The 18088-nt window shown below is 42.4% G+C and overlaps 2 protein-coding genes across 5 annotated transcripts in view; one reads left to right on the top strand and one right to left on the bottom strand.

Annotated features, from left to right (window-relative positions):
• MORC2 (MORC family CW-type zinc finger 2) overlaps positions 1 to 3213 on the bottom strand; it is a 43401-nt gene extending 40188 nt beyond the window's left edge. For 2 of the 4 annotated variants that reach the window (XM_055254042.2, XM_055254043.2), the window contains exon 1: positions 1656 to 3213. In XM_055254042.2, coding sequence (XP_055110017.1) covers positions 1656 to 1723 — 68 coding nt within the window. In that variant the 5' untranslated portion in view covers positions 1724 to 3213. Of the gene's footprint in view, positions 1 to 650; positions 669 to 1655 lie in introns of those variants that run through there. The other 2 variants (XM_063623537.1, XM_063623538.1) reach the window with 2 other exon arrangements.
• Positions 3162 to 12693, top strand: TUG1 (taurine up-regulated 1; the record flags this gene model as incomplete). The annotated part of the gene is made up of 2 exons (XM_063622375.1): positions 3162 to 7410; positions 9009 to 12693. A coding segment is annotated over one exon (474 nt), but the record flags the coding sequence as incomplete, so codon positions are not given.
• Between the last annotated feature and the right edge of the window lie 5395 nt (positions 12694 to 18088).

Below are 18088 nucleotides of genomic sequence, written 5' to 3'. Positions count from 1 at the left end.
GGAACAAGAACTGAAATTCTGAAGTCCAGATCATGGTCTTCCAAGATTATCAGAAAATCTGTAATTCCAGACTTGCCATCATTCCAAAATTCATAGCTGAGATAACCACTTATCAAACACAGTCATCTATGAACATTTAAGTGGCCTTCAACTGCTTGTTCTTAATATGGCAGTCAAATATTAAGAAGGACACTAAAGGTTTTTCCCAAGGCTATGCTATCAACTAGCTGAATAATCACTGATCAGCAACCTCACCCAAGTGTGTTTCAGGGTCATCATACTTAAGTGTGAGAATTCGGCCTAGGTGACTGCTACAGGCCGGCCATGGTGGCTCACGCCTGTAATCCCAGCACTTTGGGAGGCCAAGGTGGGTGGATCACCTGAAGTCAGGAGTTTGGGACCAGCCTGGCCAACATATAGTGAAACCCTGTCTCTCTAAAAAAATACAAAAATTGGCTGGGCGTGGTGGTGCATGCCTGTAGTCCCAGCTACTTGGGAAGCTGAGGCAGGAGAATCGTTTGAACCTGGGAGGTGAAGGTTGCAGTGAGCCAAGATTGCACCACTGCACTCTAGCCTGGGCTGAACAGAGCAAGACTCCGTCTCTCAAAAAAATAACAAACTTCCTAAACAAAATGAAACCAGGCTCTCACCATTTGACAATTTGCTTCACTACTTGGCAAAATTTTATTCCCTTCAAAGGAAAAATAGCAGAAATATTACAGACATTATGGTATCACAAACATGTTGTCTTCTCCATAAAAAGCTAAAAACCATTGTACTATTACTACATAATGTAAGTTTATACTCTCAACTCTGAAGGGGGTTCTTCAGAGACTGGACCATTCATGTAGCTGCTCATCTCCTCTCCAGGTACTAGAATGTTAGAACACTTACCTTCACCTCAAAAGTAACAGGTGAATGTATTAAAACACTAAAGAAGTTTTCACTCTACTGGACAACCTCCAAGAGAGTGGGCATATGGATTAAACCTGAAACATTCCAGACCATGTTGGAGTGATGAGATTACTCCTTCATGAACTCAAAAACCATGAACACTGTATGTTTCTGTGGAAATTTTGGGGAAAGACTATCTAAATCGAGATATAAACAAGTTGCCATTTCCTGCTTAGCATATACAAATAATATTGGATGTAGGGAGCAATTTGCCAGGAAGATAAAGCCAACTTCTGAAAAAATAAAAATTTTCTTCTTGAAAGTTGTCATTTAAATGTCTTCTGTTTTCTTGTTAGAAAGTAAACACTTGTTATAAACCTAACTGTTTAGGATGTTGTCACTACAGAGGGAAACGGTTGATACTAAAATAGTCCAATATTTGGCGATCCAATACAGCAGTACTTGTTGGATTCCTATAAACACTTGAATAAAACAACTCAACATATTGACTTCAAATAATTAAAGTTTGCATTTAGAAAATTTTGATCCAATAAACAAAAATCAGATTCTTCTGGATTAGCAACAAGTATTTCACTGATCTCTGTTCTTCAATACAGAGCTCAAGATATCCAGTGATACATTTCACTCCAGTGGGATACATCTCAAAAAGTGAAAAAGCAAAATTTTCTGGGGAAACGATTTCCATATAATATCAAGGAACGAGTTACTGGTTACCTCAGTGGCACCTAGAGGATACTTACGAATTTGTGTGCAGATATTCAAACGTTAGCTGAGCTCGATTCAGACTGCTGTAATTTGTGAAAGCCATGACTGCAATAAGGTCTCCAGCCCTTCACCCACTACCTGGGAAATATAATCTTATAATGATATCAGTTTCCCAGGATTCCGTCCAGTAAGGCTTCAGTAAGTCTGTGCTCCTTAATGACAGTTAAAGTAACCTAGTAACTATCCAAAATATATGCAGAGATGTTTAAAACTACAATTTCTTCAAATGTTTTAATCTTCTCAATGATTACGATGTAATATTTTGGAAGGAACTATGTCATAAATCTGTAGCTTTAAGGAGCTTTTGGCATGAAGTTGCGATAGCTCAATTCAGACAATCTGAGTCTCGTGTGGATGGTCCTGAAGGAGATGGTCCTTGAGTGGGCGGTTTATGACTGCTCCATCTTCATGTTCTTCCAGCCTTTTTTGGTCCCCCGAAATTTCCTGTTAGAAAATTTACCAATCCGGAAATTTACCCACTTCTGTCAGAAAACTGATCAGCCATGTCTTCGCCACACGTGATGCCAGGATTCTTAAACAGGCCCAAGACCAGAGACCAAGATGTCGACGGAGTGTTATATGGCGCAAGTTGCAGCTTCACCAACTCCCAACTGAAAAAGCTCCTAGGCACTCATGATTTCTTTTTTCAAAGCCAGACCAAACCCAGTTCTGGGTGGTGGTCAGATTACCTCACACTTGGCCCACATAAACACCTCAAAATGACCCGCCCACAGCACCTCGGGCAGGCCGCGCCCCGCCCCCACGTCCCTCAGACAACAGCCTCAGCCTCCCAGGCCCTCCCGGGCCTCGGTCCGTGGCGGCCTCCTCACGAAGAGGAGCTACTCCCGGCTTTCAAGGACCAGATCGAGGGCAGTGGCGAGCGCACCACCTGACCGGGCACTACCCGGATCTCACAACTGCCTTTGTCCCTCCCCGCGGAACTGGAACCCAACAGCCGCAGCGCGCTCTTGGAACCATGTGCTGCTGCCGCCTCCGCCGCCGCCGCCGCCGCTGCCTCCGCCGCCGCCCGCGCGCCGCGCTAGTTGAGATGGTGACAGGACTCAGCAACACGAAATTCAGCGTTTAGAGCTGCTCTGCCGCCGCCGTCACAGACACCACAGCCACCGCTTTGTCTCCGCTAGTGCACACAGCCGCGGCCACCTCGCACACTCCCCGACGCCCCAAACCCCCGAAGCCTCCGCGGAGCATTCAGCCAATCACAAAGCTGCAGCTCCTCCCGCCCCCGCCCTGATGCACAGCCTCCTGATTGGCGAGCTGCGTGTCCCCATGTGACCGGATCTTGGTTCGCCGGTCCCGCCCCTGTCACGTGACAGCGTGCGCCTCTCTTCCTGCTTTCCTGACCCTCTCCGCCATTTAAAGAAACAGTACCGGGGGCGGGCCGAGCGACGCAGCCGGGACGGTAGCTGCGGTGCGGACCGGAGGAGCCATTTTGTCTCGTCGCCGGGGAGTCAGGCCCCTAACTCGAAGAAGCCCTGGCGCGCCCTCCCCCCCTCCCGGGTCTGGTAGGGCGAAGGAACGGGCGTGCGGTCGATCGAGCGATCGGTTGGCGGCTCTTTCTCCTGCTCTGGCATCCAGCTCTTGGGGCGCAGGCCCGGCCGCCGCGGCGCGCGCCCGGTGGCCGTTGGCGCTCGCGCCGCGTCTTTCTTCTCGTACGCAGAACTCGGGCGGCGGCCTATGCGTTTGCGATTCGACGAGGAGTCGTCCGTGTGGTCGGCGGCGGCGGGCAGCTGCTCCGCCCCGCTCCGGGGGAGGCGGCGGCGGCAGCGGCCGCGGGATTTGGAGCGGCCGGGGAGGCGGGGGTGGCCGGGGCCGGCCTGGAGGCCTGGCGCCACCCTTCGGGGCCTGCAAGGACCCAGTTGGGGGGACAGGAGGGGGCCGGAGGATGGTTGGTTGTGGGATTTCTACTTTGCCTTTTCCTCCTTATGCCGCCTTAGTGAGGGGCGGGAGCTCTGGCGGCAGCCCCGGGGTGGGGAGACGAGCTCCGGTGTCGGAAGAGCTGGGTTTGCTTCCGGGCCTAGCCACCAGCTGGCGGAGTGACCTTAGGCGAGTCACTCTGTAATTTGTCTGCGCCTCAGTTTCCTCCTCTGCCTATCAATGTGTGTGGGGTTGAAATCGCTTTGTAAACTATAAAGCGTGGGTGTACGTAAAGGATGGTTATTGTTTGTGATTTTTTTTGAGTTGTAAGAAGACTTAGCAGTTCCCCAATCCTTGGGTTTTGAACCTGGGAACCTTGGATTGGAGTTGGGGATCCCCAAACTTCCTGAAATTGTGGGAATGTGCGGTTTGGGGGAATGATAGGAATTTGTGGGAATGCGTTTTAGGGGAATGATGATCCATCGCTAGCAAGTTTTCCAAGGGGACTGTGACCCAGAAGAGTTAAGAATCACACTTTCTTCATGCTACAGAGAGGAAACTGAGGCCTAGATGTCATTTGGGACCCTTCACAACCAATTTGAAGCCCTGTTTGAGTCCCTGGGATATGTGAGCTGTTTCTATGCATAATGGATATTCGGGGTTAACAACAGTGCCCTGCTTGGCTTCTATTCTGAATCCTCTTCTTTCACCATGGGATGCCTGAAGGGTGGCTGATGCATATGGTACAATGGCACCCAATGTAAAGCAGCTACAATTAGGAGTGGATGTGTTCTGTAGCATCCTATTTAAATAAGCCTATTTTATCTTTGTCCGGCAACTCTGTTTTCTGCTGCTTGTACCGGTGCCTGTACCTTTCTGACTCTCATTTACCATATTCCACGACCATGGTTGTCATCCATTACTTGATCCTACTTTACATGTCTAGTCTGTGTGGTTGGTGGTGAATAGGCTTCTTTTTACATGGTGCTGCCAAGCCCAGCTAATTAATGGTGCACGTGGACTTTTAGCAAGCGGGCTCACTGGAAGAGACTGAACCTGGCATGGAATTCCTGAAGATGTTTGGGGTTTTTTTCTTTCTTAATCGAAAGTTAACATTGTCTGAAAAGTTTTGTTAGAACTACTGCGGAACCTCAAAATCAGTAGATTTGGAAGTGATTCAAAGCTTAACTTTTTCCTTGGCCCTCCTTGTGTTCTAATTGCTTGCAAGTGTAATACTAGGATGTCCAAGATGCCAGTTTTTGCTTCTTTGTTAGTTGTCAGCTGCTTTTATCAAATCTCAGACCATTATCCAACAAACACTATAAAAATGTTTGAACAATTGGATTTCAAACATTTTCGTTTTGTGGAGTGGTGCTCACCAAGTGGTACAGCCCTAAGCAAGTGAACACAAACACATGTAAGTGTATTTTGTCTGATTAGATGTTAGCCAGTTATGCTATTTCATTCAAATGTCTGAAAAAATCAATTGACTATTCCCTTTTCCTAAAGGGCAGAGACAGATAATCTCACTTCCAGAGAAATGACTGTTTTGGAGAAAAAAAAATGTTGGTCTTTTTGCTCTTTTGTAATTAAATCTGGATGTACCTCAAAAGACTCTTAAGACTGTAGTGATAAGATGCTTTCCTCAGCAGAAAGGAGGCAAAAAAAACAACTGGAACTCAAAGCTTGAAATTCTGTGGCAAAACATGAGATGTCCAGGATTGGAGGTTGAAAAGATTTCACTGCAGTGTTCTGCAGTAGTTGGAGCAGATAACTTTCAGTGTAGCCACAGCCATGGACTCCAGATTGCCAGATTTTCAAGAACTGGTCCTGGAACCCAAAAGAGCTTGTCAGGATGCGGCAGGAACACTGGAGGTAGATTTTTTTTTTATTTTTGAATTTTGGGACTGTTGACCTTGCTGTGAGAAAAGAGACAACGACTGAGCAAGCACTATCACCAGCACTGTTACTGGGAATTAGAAGACCTGAGTTTCTGTCCAGACCCTCAGTGCAAACTGAGGACGCTCCATCCAAAGTGAATTATGGTACTTGCCATTTTCCAAAATGCCTTATTCTTTACCATCTCTGCACTTTTGTTCATACTCTCTTTCTACTTTGGAACTGCTCCTCTCTGGCTTTTCATCTGTCAAAACTGCCATTTTCTCAGTATCCAACTCTTATGCCCTCTTTTCCGTGAGTCTCCTAACTAGCCAGAATAGAGCTTTTCAGTTTGATGACATTTCATTACGTATCCTCTATCTGTATACAAAATCCTGTAAAATAGTTACTTGCCTGCATTTACTGTCTTTGCAGATAGCAGACTCCTTGAAAGCAGGGTCCTTGTTTAGTGCATCTTTGCCCACATAAACCACAACATACCAAGATGCATTTATTAGGAAGGAGGAGTTCAGAGAGCAGGCTATCAGAATAACCACTCAGTAAGTGTTTTCTTAATTGCTATGTGATAACTAAAATTACTCTTAATGAGTAGAAAAGTCGCTAGATATGGGTCATGTTTCTTTATGTTTTAATGTTTTTTAATTCTGAATTTTGATCTAGGGAGCCCTCAGACATAAGGAGAAACCAATATGTTGAATGGGGTATTTCATACAGAAGGACCAAGACCTTATTCTCTCCTACTTAAGATGGAATCTTGTTAAGGTGAAAGGACAGCTTTTTAAAAGGAGAAGGTCATAAGACAATTTGAGGAAGGCATTGGAAGAGGAAGAGGGGCAATGTCTCCTTTGTTTTTTTATTGGTATATAAACTTAAAATCTCAGTTTATGCCACTTGTGGAGCCACTTCCTTTCCCCTCCAAAAAATGCCCAGTACCCTGAATCCGATCAAATTACTCTCCCAAAGTATGAGGCTTAGTTTCTGTTTGCTGCTTCGCTGAGACAGTTCTCACAAGTCGAGAGTGTTAATCAGACTTTTGTGTTTTCTTTTTTGGATTGCTGTTGTTTGTTTTCATTTGTCTTTGCCTAAACCAGGCTCATCAAGAATTAACAGCCATCAGGCTGCTGATGTGCTGACAGCAGACCCACTTAGAGTCCTGTGTTTGTAATTCCATGCATTTGTTATCTTACCTGTTTTGTTCCTGCCCCTTCTAGTCCTGTGCCTCCTGATTGCTGAGTGTTCACCTGGACCTTCTGACTACCTTCCCTGTGCTATTCCATCAGCCTACAGACCTGGTACCTGGATTTTTGCCCGAGATGATTCCTACCATCTTGCTACTGAAGAAGACACCGATTCCAGTGAACCACTGTGACCCAGGAGGCATTCAGCCATCATGATGTGGCCTTTACCTCCGCTCCTGTCCTGTTCTACCCAGATTCAGCACAGCCCTTTATAGTGAAGTCAGAGTCCTCAAGCCAAATAGCTAAAGCTGTTTTATCACAACAAAGGCCTAGTTTGTTCCATGAATGTGCATTTCATTTCTTCATTTAAAGCCTTCAGAGACACATAATAAATTTGGACCAGGGGATTTTTTAGTTATTAATGCTCTCTGAAGAAAGGCAACATTTTTGAGAGCAGCATTGGACCACACCCCACAGTCTCAAATGATTGAAATTCATGAACATCTAGGATCCCGTGAAGGTCACTGGACCCTGTTTTTTCTACTTCAAATCCTGTAGTAGCCTACTGAATGAGAAAACATATTCTGACCCATTGGGATCAAATCAAAGGCACAGTGAACTCCTCATAGCATCTTCTTTGGAATTACTCAGGAACCAGAACTTTTTACACAAATGTAAGAAATTCTACCAAGGAGTCCCCTTACCTAACAGCATCTCACAAGGCTGCATCAGATTCCAGAAAAGGCTTCTCTTGATACATCAAGGTAGAACCTCTATGGTAAATCCCCTTTGTTTATAATGCACTTTACAGTTTCAAAGCACTTGTACATACATTTATCTCAATTATCAAAATAACAGTGAATTATAATCCCTTTTTGGAAATGAGGGAATGTAAATTTTAAAAGTTAAGCATTATCCAAGGTGACACAGCTGTGAAAGTGGTAGAGGCCAGGCTTTCTGACTCCCAGTCCAGTACTCTCCTTGGAATTAGCCTCCATTTTACCCACAGTGTTAAAATGGCTGGGTATTGGGAACCTCGGGAAATTTTCCAGCTTCCTGATCTGGTGCCCCTAGTCACATAGGATGTCTTAAGTATGATCATGTGATAGCTACATCTAGACCAGAATCCCATGGCAATATCCCACAGTTTAAGGGCATAATATCTCCATGGTGGTAGATTGTCAAGTCAAAAACGGGACATGTTCTAACAACAAAGCTACCCAACATGAAACACAAAGCTACTTTTAGATTTTTTAAGACTTACTAATACTCCTAGGCCCTAAAAGCTTATCTGTGGTCCTGTCTTTGGCAACTAGTATTTACACAAAATGAGCCACCTGTTTTTAAGGCAGTATTTATGTGTGTGTGTGTGTGTGTGTGTGTGTGTGTGTGTGTGTGTATATAAATATGACATGGAGAAAGCTGTTACCTAGTAAGATAGTAAAGTATGTAAGACATGGCCCTTCCCCCAGTCTACATTGAGGTACAGTGTATTAAAGGATCCCAGGAGACTTGCAGCAAATTACTACTGCTTCTGTGCTTAAATTCAGAAGTCTAATTTTAAAAAAAAAAGACTTGTAGCAAAGAGTTGCATTTTGCTGTTTAACCCATTGTGTCCTAAGTTTAATCAAACACAGAAGGATATTTTTTGCATCATTCCATCTAATGGAATGCAGAAACGGCTTTAGAGCAGTGTAACCAGTGCTTCCTGATTGCCAACAGATTGCCCTGGACACCCCAGAATAAACAGCATCTTCAAAATCCCCCTTTCTCATACCCTCTTATTAATGGTTGAATTAGTATGTCTGTCACCTGAGAGTCTTGCATCTTGACCATTTCTTTTATTTTCTGTCAAGGGAATCTCTGGAAGATGTATGGGGAGACATAGGAAAGGAATGGAGGAAAGTTAACTCACCCCAAATTGGATAAATTCCGTGACATTTAGCAATATACTTATGTATCCCTAGAATTGTCCTGTAACTTTAGTTCGAGGGCATTGCATCTCAGGTGGGTTAAGGAGGTTGGGAAGGGGAGAAAAGGGATGAGGAGATATTTTCTTGAGATGTATCTCCTTGAGATAATACTTGAGAAGTCATCCAGCCATGGACTTATTGGAGTAATATTTACAAAGAATTGGATGCATTTTGCAACCTTAGGCAAAAACCCCAGTGCTGTTGCAACTGAAAATCATTAGCCTTGTTCTCTGATAGATACTTACAAGCCCAACTGCAGGCAATCAAAATTTATAGCAGATGAGTTCTAACTCCATCAACCTGTAATGTGGTCCATATTAGGGAAAGAACAGGAAAACACCTTGGTTTACCACAGGCTTTACTTACAGTTTGTGCTTTCTGTAACCTATTTTTTGTATTTCAGCATTTTGTGACCGACTTATTCTTAGATCATTGGTTTTCCAAAGGCTTTGTGGCCATGAAGCCCTTTGAGTGAAAACTGTGCAGAAGCCCAGAGTAAAAGTGAAGCTGCTCTGGATGAAGTAGTGAAGCAAGAGTAGGGGCCTGAAGCCTGCTACAACTATCTTCCTTTACCACCGTGGTGACACCTAAGGGGACTTCCTTACAACACCTTGAACTCTTCTGAACACAGTTTGAAAACCACTGCCCCAGACAGCAATATGTTTGACCTGAATGGCATTCCAGTCTTTTCTGTACCTCCACTCAGCACAGTTCATGTTCAGTAGATGCTGAACATTCTTAGAAATACTGTGTGCGAACTTAGAAAAGTGCAAGAAGACAGGCATGTCTTTGACCCCAGGAATGATCATGGGCTGAAGATGGTGTCAAGTGAACCTAGATTAACAGCCCTCCACTCCAGATGGATATCCAGTGATTCCTAGAATGGGATATAGCCAGAGAACAATTCTATGCACCCTACACTGACAGACCCTTAAGCAACACCAAATGCTCTACTGGTACCTGAAGTACATGATTTTGAAGTCTTGACCCTCCATGAATACCTGAATTACCAGCAAGCGGGTTTTGAAGCTGGTGCCTCATTGAGGCCACATTAGAGCAACTTGTACATTTGACCTCTTGTTATCAGCCATGGTACTCTACTTCGTGTACAAGAGATAACTATGAAAGCCGAATTCAAATACTGGCAACATTTCCTAAAGGGGCTCAATATTTATCATTCATCTTCTTTACCAAACTACACATCACTGTATGACTCAACCAGTAGCAGTTATACTGCCCCTTGGTTTTTATTCAGTTTAACTACTGTTTCCAAGATAAATGAGCTAATAACCTTTAAAAAAAAAAAAAAAAGCTGAATTCCTTTTTCTTCATCACTGGCATATCTGCCTATTCTTCAGAATTATTATGACTATTCAGCTCACTTTAACAGTTGAACTTCAAGAGACAATCTTTGAACACCCCTTCTCATGTGATTTAAAATGAAACCATTTGGAAAAGTTTCTTCTAGCCAGTAATAGATTTTTTTTTTAATTGCTCTGCCTTGTGCCGAGAGATATTCTTTTAAGATGAATCTTTTGATGTCTGATACCACCAACTATAGGTGGTAGGGATAGTTGGAGGCTGGCCCTTTGAGCAGGCCATGATAGCTTAGTTGCTGGGCATTTCCGATAGCTTATTGCCTACCTTTTTGCTGGAAACAGACTGATTTGAAAAACAAAATCTATGAAGACTGCAGCTAAGGATTTTGTCAGTAGACTTAAGAGCTTTTGTCCTTGTGGATATTTTAGCGGAACCACATCAGTCTCAATACTGTCACTTTACACTGACTCAGAGCAGCTGACTTCATTCCTTGCCATGATATATATTTAAGGCAGGCATTGTAACAGACATAAAGACAACTTACCTGTTTCAGCAGGAAGGATTCAGTTTATGAACTCTCAGACCAGATCATGTTGAACAAGGAGACTTTGATGTGTGTCATGAGAAAACTCATTCTTTACTTCCCAGTCAATTTAAAGGCCAGCTATCCTGAGCTACTCGAGTGAATGCACTGGTTAAACATTGGGAATAGCTTGTTTATATCCTTGTCTCTCTCTAGGCCAATTGTGATTACATGACTCCACTCTACATCTCGTCAAACAAGGCCTAGGTCTGGTTGCTGTAGACTGCTCAGCCTCAACAAATAAAAATAAAATCTGGATGACTAGCCACCTTGTATATACAACTATTATTTGTTAAGAAGAAATTATCTTCAGTTTTCTACTACAAATTGTCAGCTCTTTTTTTCCTCTCTGATTTTTCCTGTACTTTACAGAAAAAGACATTGATCTATACTGCCATTTCCTCTAATCCTGCCATACTCAGTCTAAAGGAATGACTTAAGATGAAGATGATCATCTGCTCAAGTCTAAAATATACATTGTATATAAGAATTGGTGATTAGAAAAGCAAAAAACCTAAAGCTTAAACCTAGGAGTCTGTATACTATCTCCATGTCTCCGTGCCTCAGATCTCATCTAAATCTTTGAACAGCACCATTCAACCAATCTGAGGTCTTGACTTGCTTGTAAGATGATTCTCAGAGATCGGCTGAGTTAAAAAAGATGACGACTTGATTACCAAAGAAAGTAGGGCCAACTTTGACAAACCTGACTCTGCTGACCCCGTCACTCCCCAGATGTAGCATAGACTCCTAAACAGAACCTCAAGTCTGATTGAGGATAAGGCCTTCTCCTGAGCTGAAAGTTCTTTGGCAGATGAGCAAGAAACTGAAAGATGATGTACCTGACTGGCTCTGTAAGATCAGAAAACTGTATCCAGAATAAGCCCTATGGATTAACCCCTGAGTACCTAGAGTAAAAACTAATTTACAGAGCTTCCTTATTGGTCTGTCGGTTCTTCCAGATCATATTCTGGCTATTAGTATGGCTGGCCTTTCTGAAGGTACCCTGCTTGTCTATTTTCCTGACTCAGCTCTTGCCTGCCTTTTTCACATGTTGCTGCAATTAGACTCACCTTGAGAAGACTACAGCCAATTTCAGTCTATCTTGTGCCCAATACAACAAGGATTTTTGATAGAAACAACCCACACCTCACCCACTAGGACTCAATGTTCACAACAGGAAGGACCGTTGCTGTATACTCCTTGACCAGCAACTTTTTTAAAGATATTTTTTAAGTGCAGAGTAGGCCTCTATTCCTGTATGTAATTGTTCATTTTCAGCACCTGGAACCTCATCTATCAGGTCTGGAAGGAATACAGCAGATCTAAAGCTGTGTCCATTTCTCTCCTTCAGTACTGCAGAAATGAGTCCGATTCACCAGTACACACAGAACTGTACCAGTTCAACCTGGCAAAAGAAGAAAAGTTTCCACGGTACTTAAAATTTACGGCTGACTCAAATTGCCTCACAGAATTATTTGATGTAGAAGGCTAGTTGTCTTGCTTCAGATCAGCAGGACAGTTGGGCTCTCAGACTCATGACCACTGAGTTTGCTTGTATTGAAACTGTGGTTTCATCCAACGTATGCTATTGGACATGATTATTATTCCATTCAAATGGATTACAGACTTCTTGAGGACAGGACAAACTTATCTCTCATGGTGTTTTTTTAGAATACTTTTATAACCAAGGAAGAAACCATGCCAGCTGTTACCATTCAACTTCTTAAGCCGCAATTAAGCTTTTTCATATCTGTTCTTATCCTGGACATCAGTAGTTTTTAATTGCCCAGCATCCATTCCATCTTGTTGTAACAACTCCCTGATGTTTCCTGAAACCACCTCTTCCTATTTTCAGTCTGTGGTTTGGACAGTCTGACCCAACCTTGAGCTTTGTGGGTGAACATGTAATTCAGACCTCATCAATCATCAAATCCATCTGAACTGTGGAGGGGAAGCTCTCTTTACTGAGATGCTTTAGCTTTGTAGGATGAAAACCTCAAACCAACAGGGCCTACCATGTAGAGAATGAAGCCAGTGCAGGGGAAAGCAGAGCCAAAATATGGAGAGACTTGAATCCTGATGACAACATTTGTGCCCCTGGATCCAACCGTGCCTGAAGCTAGAATATCCCCTGGACTTTTCAGTTATGTGAACCAATAAATACCCTTTTTTGCTTAAGTTACTTTGAGTTGGGTTTCTATTACTTGAAATTGAATCCAGACTAATATGTCTACCAACATTGAAACTTGACAGATCCAAGTATTTATTAAGCTAGAGGTCATGGTCACTGAAATTACTTTCCAAAGTGGAAGACAAAATGAAACAGGAGCTAAGAATTAAGATACCACAGAAGCATAAAAATGACATGGTAGAAAGTAATAGAAAACCTAAGTGTCTGTCATTAAAGGATAGGTTAAGGTATGGTTCAGCCATATAGGAAAATCTTGTATCTATTAAAATGAATAAAGTACATTCATTGTGTATGGAAAAATGGCCATGATACATTAGGTGAAGCAAGTTATTAATAGAAAAGTGTACAGTGTGAACCTATTTTAAAATGTGTGTGCTTATGTTTATAAATGCATAGAAAAGTCTATTCACAGCTTGCTTTGAACAGTGTAGATCACATGAAACTTTCAACTTTATACATTTCTGTATTAATATTTTACACTACCCACATTACTTTTAAACTTTATTTTAAATAAATAATTTTTTAAATTAAATTTAGTGCTTACTGTTTGACCTTGGCAAGTTATTCAACACTGAGCCTGTTTTATCAAATGATTAAAAATACCCACTTTTATGTTAGTAAATACCAAATATAAATCATTCATTACTCAAGTTGACAGATTGCTATACCATTGCTTGTTTGAGGAACTCAGAGCTCAGTAATTGTTCCTTAATTTTTTAAGCATGTCTCCTTCAAGTGAGTTTGTTTGGATTATCAGAATTTTGCGGTTTTAAGGTTTATCAAAGATTATTCTAGTTCTTGACTGATGTTAATCTACTAAGACTATTGCAGTATCCACATTAGGCAGAAAGCAGGGGGAAAGTCACTTTTTATGTCACTGCAGTTAAGGTCAATAGTGACCTTTTCATTGCTAAATCCATTACACATGCATCTTACCTGAACTTTCAGCAGCACAGATAACTCCCACCAGCTTCTTGAAACACTCTTCCCTTAAGTGCTATAATACTTTTAATTTTCTTTTCAACTTGCTGACTACTCCTTTATTGTAGGTTCTTCTCCCCATTATGTAAATACAGGTATAGTGAACATCCATTGTTTTGGCTTGCCAAAAATCACTTCCCCTTTCCTTTAACGATAGATCCCCACTTATCTTTTAGAAAGCTGCTCCTTCCCATTCCGTGTGGTGTTAGTGGAAATGTAGATGACAGTACTCCGGCCTCATGCCCCCTGGCTGAGGTTTGAGCAATGCAAGCTCGTTCTGTCCCACCAGGACTTTGATTCTTAAGAAAGGTGACCACAAAGTGATCAGAGTTGAGTCATTTTGATCGTAGTGTTCTAAAGAAACCATGTAAAAGTTTATGAAAGGAGATCTCCAAAGTATGCTGGCTCCTATTCTCCAAGCCTGGTTGTCCAAGTTTTCCTTTGATTGTATAAACTATCATATAGCCTCCTTAAAATAAGTTTCCTTTTTGTCAGCCAAAATGGGTTTCTATTGCTTGTGACCAAATGACTGACTACAGAAATTGAGGCCAGAGAGTTAAATGGTAGGCTTTTAACCCGCAGGAACATATTTAGGATCTGGAATTGATTATTGTACTGAGACAGATAATGGCACCAGCTCTTGTTGTGTGTCCCTGGGAGGATAAATCTATGAGTTAAGGGTGACAAAACAGTAATGATATTATTTCTTGTCATTTGGAATCGTGCCTATTGAGAGTAGAATTTGGAGAGCCAGGTAATTGTTGACAATAGGACAATTTAAAGTGGATAGACTGGGCACAGTGGCTCACACCTGTAATCTCAGCACTTTGGGAGACCAAGGTGGGTGGATCACCTTAGGTCAGGGAATTCAAGACCAGCCTGGCCACATGGTGAAACCCCATCTCTACAAAAATACAAAAATTAGCCAAGCATGACGGTGGGCGCCTGTAATCCCAGCTACTTGGGAGGCTGAGGCCGGAGAATCACTTGAACCCAGGAGGCAGAGGTTGTGGTGAGCCAAGATCGCACCGTTGCACTCTAGCCTGGGCAACAGAGCAAGACTCCATCTCAAAAAAAAAAAAATAGCCGGGCATGGTGTTGGGTGCCTGTAATCCCAGCTACTTGGTAGGCTGAGGCAGGAGAATCTCTTGAACCTGGGAAGCAGAGTTTGCAGTGAGCTGAGATTGTGCCACTGCACTCCAGCCTAGGTGACAGAGCGAGATTCTGTCTCAAAAAAATTTAAAAAATAATAAGTTGGATAAAGCAGGCCAGGACCACTGAGTTAGAATGGTTACTTTGATTATATTAGCTATTTTTTTAAAATTTTATTTATATATATACTTTCTGAGACAGAGTCTCGCTGCAATGCCCAGGCTGGAGTGCAATGGCGTGATCTCAGCTCACTGCAACCTCTGCCTCCTGGGTTCAAGCGGTTTTCCTGCCTCAGCCCCCCAAGTAGCTGGGATTACAGGCACACGCGATCATGCTTGACTCATTTTTGTATTTTTAATAGAGATGTTGGCCAGGCTGGTCTCGAACTCCTGACCTCAAGTGATCCACCCGCCTCAGCCTCCCAAAGTGCTGGGATTACAGGTGTGAGCTACCGCGCCTGGCCCCGTTAGCTATCTTAAAGTGAAGGGCATCAGCTCAAACCCAAAAAACTGACCTATGGGCATAGAATAAAATACAGGGCCTTTTTGTGGCCAGGATAAGTGAATCTCGGTGCTTAAATCCAAACTAGTACTTGGAAATTAATTATTCAAATTGCAAAATTACAATGCTGGTTGAATTTGTAGCATTACTAAAGTCTCTTGTGAGAGTTAAGGTATTAATCAGAAAAGAGACTATGTATAGAGTGCTGATATCTGGGAAGAATCAGAAGATTTAGAGAACCCTAGTCCTCGAAATAACTCAGGAATGAAGGTTTGGGTTACCCTATTAGTCAAAAATCCCTGACTGAATTAAACAAAAAGTACAGTCAAAGAGGAAGAGATAAATAGCAGCTATAGCCCCATAACCTGTTGGAGAAGTAAGATCTGTAGCCTCTATCCCTTATCTTTTGGTTTGCCTTATTTTATTTCCCTCTGTCCTCTTTATTCATTACAGTATTCTGCCCTAACATTTCCTGGCTGAAGTTTGAGCATGATGCAAGTTTGTCCAATCAGATTTCTCCTCCATTGGAGCTGAGCCATTCTAATGGCAGTGTCCCCTCACTGATGTATATGAGTGTGTTGGTGATGGTTAAATATATCAGGAAATCCGTAAGTTGCAGATTATCAAGATGGGGTTAAGAACTAGAGAAGAATGAGCATCACCCGGAAATCTTAGGCTTATAACTAGAAATTATTTTAGGTTATCTCCCTTTAAGAGGGAGATCTCCTTTTAGAGGGGATTATGTTGAGTGAAGGTATTAAGATTGTTCATGTTGAAGAATGCATGTCCATATAGTGTACCTTTCCCTACCCGATGTTACCTTTTTCCCCTCTGAGAGTAGCACTTCACTTTTCCTTTGGGAAACTACCCGTTTCCCATGCCATGTGAGCCCAGAGGATGATGTGTAAGAGGTATATGAGTTTCTGAGAGGAATATGAGAGGTCTTCACCTGCCCAGATTCCTGACTTAATCTTTAAGTCTTCTTGCCCTGTAGACTCTGAAAAATCTCATCCATTCCCATGGCCTTGGTTTCTAACTGTATATTGATAATTTCCAGATTCCTACCTTTGGCCTTGATATGTGTCTTGAGCTACAGATCTGAATGCCCACCTGTACCTGGATATCCACTGCTTGATTAACACAAAGATACTCTCACCCAACATAATAAACGCTGACCTCTTCATTTTTTCCTTAAAATCTGCTCTTCCTCCAGTGTTCCCTTTCTTGGTAAATGGCACCACCCTCTACTCTGTTTCTCAAACCAGAACATGAGAGTTATTCTCGAAGCTTCCCTCTCTCCCAGAGTCCCTGTTAGTCATTAAATTATCTTGGTGTTAGCATGTAAATATATACCTTAAAACTATCTCCACATCTATCACTTTGTCCAAGGGAACATATATCTGTTGCTGTAAGTATTATAATGCCTTTCTAGTGGTCTCACTGCCTCTATTATTGTCCCACTACAGTCCTCTACAGAACATCTAGAGTAGCCCCCCAAGAGATAGGATATCCCTGTTGCCCAGGCTGGAATGCAGTGGCAATGCAGCCTCAAACTCCTGGCCTCAAGCATCCCTCCTGCCTCGGCCTCACGAGTAACTGGGACTGCAGGCACGTACCACCATGCCTGGCTGGCCATTTATTTATTTATTTATTTTGTAGATATACTATCTCACTATGTTGCCCAAGCTGGTCTTGAACTCCTGGCTTCAAGCAATCCTCCCACTTTGGCCTCCCAAAGCACTAGAATTATAGGTGTGAGCCACTATGCCCAGCCTACTTAACCTTTTAATAGTTCACCCATCATTTCAGAATAAAATCTAAACTCTCCTGGTTTACAAGGCTCTTCAGCTCTTCATTATCTTATTCCTCAAGCTTCATCTTTCGCCACTTCAAATAGGAACAACTCAATTTTCTATATTGGAATTTCCTGTATTATTTCATTTGAAAAAAAGTTTCCACTTTTTTTTTTTTTTTTAACTGAAGTCGTGCTCTGTTGCCAGGTAGGAATGCAGTGGCACTACCTTGGCTCACTGCAATCTCTGCCTCCCAGGCTCAAGCAATTCTCCTGCCTCAGCCTCCTGAGTAGCTGGGACTACAAGTGCACACCACCACGCCTGGCTAATTTTTTGTATTTTAGTAGAGACTGGGTTTCGCTGTGTTGACCAGAATGGTCTCGATCTCCTGACCTCGTGATCTGCCCGCCTCAGCCTCCCAAAGTGCTGGGATTACAGGTGTGAGCCACCGTGCCTGGCTGGGTTCCACATTTTTTAAAGCAGGGGAGATGCAAGGTTTCATTAAAAGAAAAAAAATTGAAATGATTATTCAGAACAACCCAAAAGCCTATTGCTATGAATACTGTAATTTATTTTCTTCCATATTTCTTTCCATGAAATTTTTAAAAATCTAGTATTTGTAACTGATAGAGCTACAGTAAGGTGCCTAGAGAGCAACAAAATCCCTACCTCACAACATTTACAAAGATAAATACCAAAAAGACTACAGATTTAAATCTTAAAATGAAACACTAGAAGAATATTTAGGAGACTATTTTTGTGATCTTATGACATGGGAGATTTTCATAAAGCAGAAAACCTACAAGCCATAAAGGAAATTACAGACCTATAAGACTACATGATATACCTAATGCTAAATGATGAGTTAATGGGTGCAGCACACCAACATGGCACATGGATACATATGTAACAAACCTGCATATTGTGCACATGTACACTAAAACTTAAAGTATAATAAT

This window comes from Symphalangus syndactylus, chromosome 18, assembly GCF_028878055.3.
Source record: "Symphalangus syndactylus isolate Jambi chromosome 18, NHGRI_mSymSyn1-v2.1_pri, whole genome shotgun sequence".
Taxonomy (NCBI): domain Eukaryota; kingdom Metazoa; phylum Chordata; class Mammalia; order Primates; family Hylobatidae; genus Symphalangus; species Symphalangus syndactylus.
Note: the sequence above shows the minus strand (reverse complement) of the source record. Positions and strands in the feature narration are given on the sequence as shown.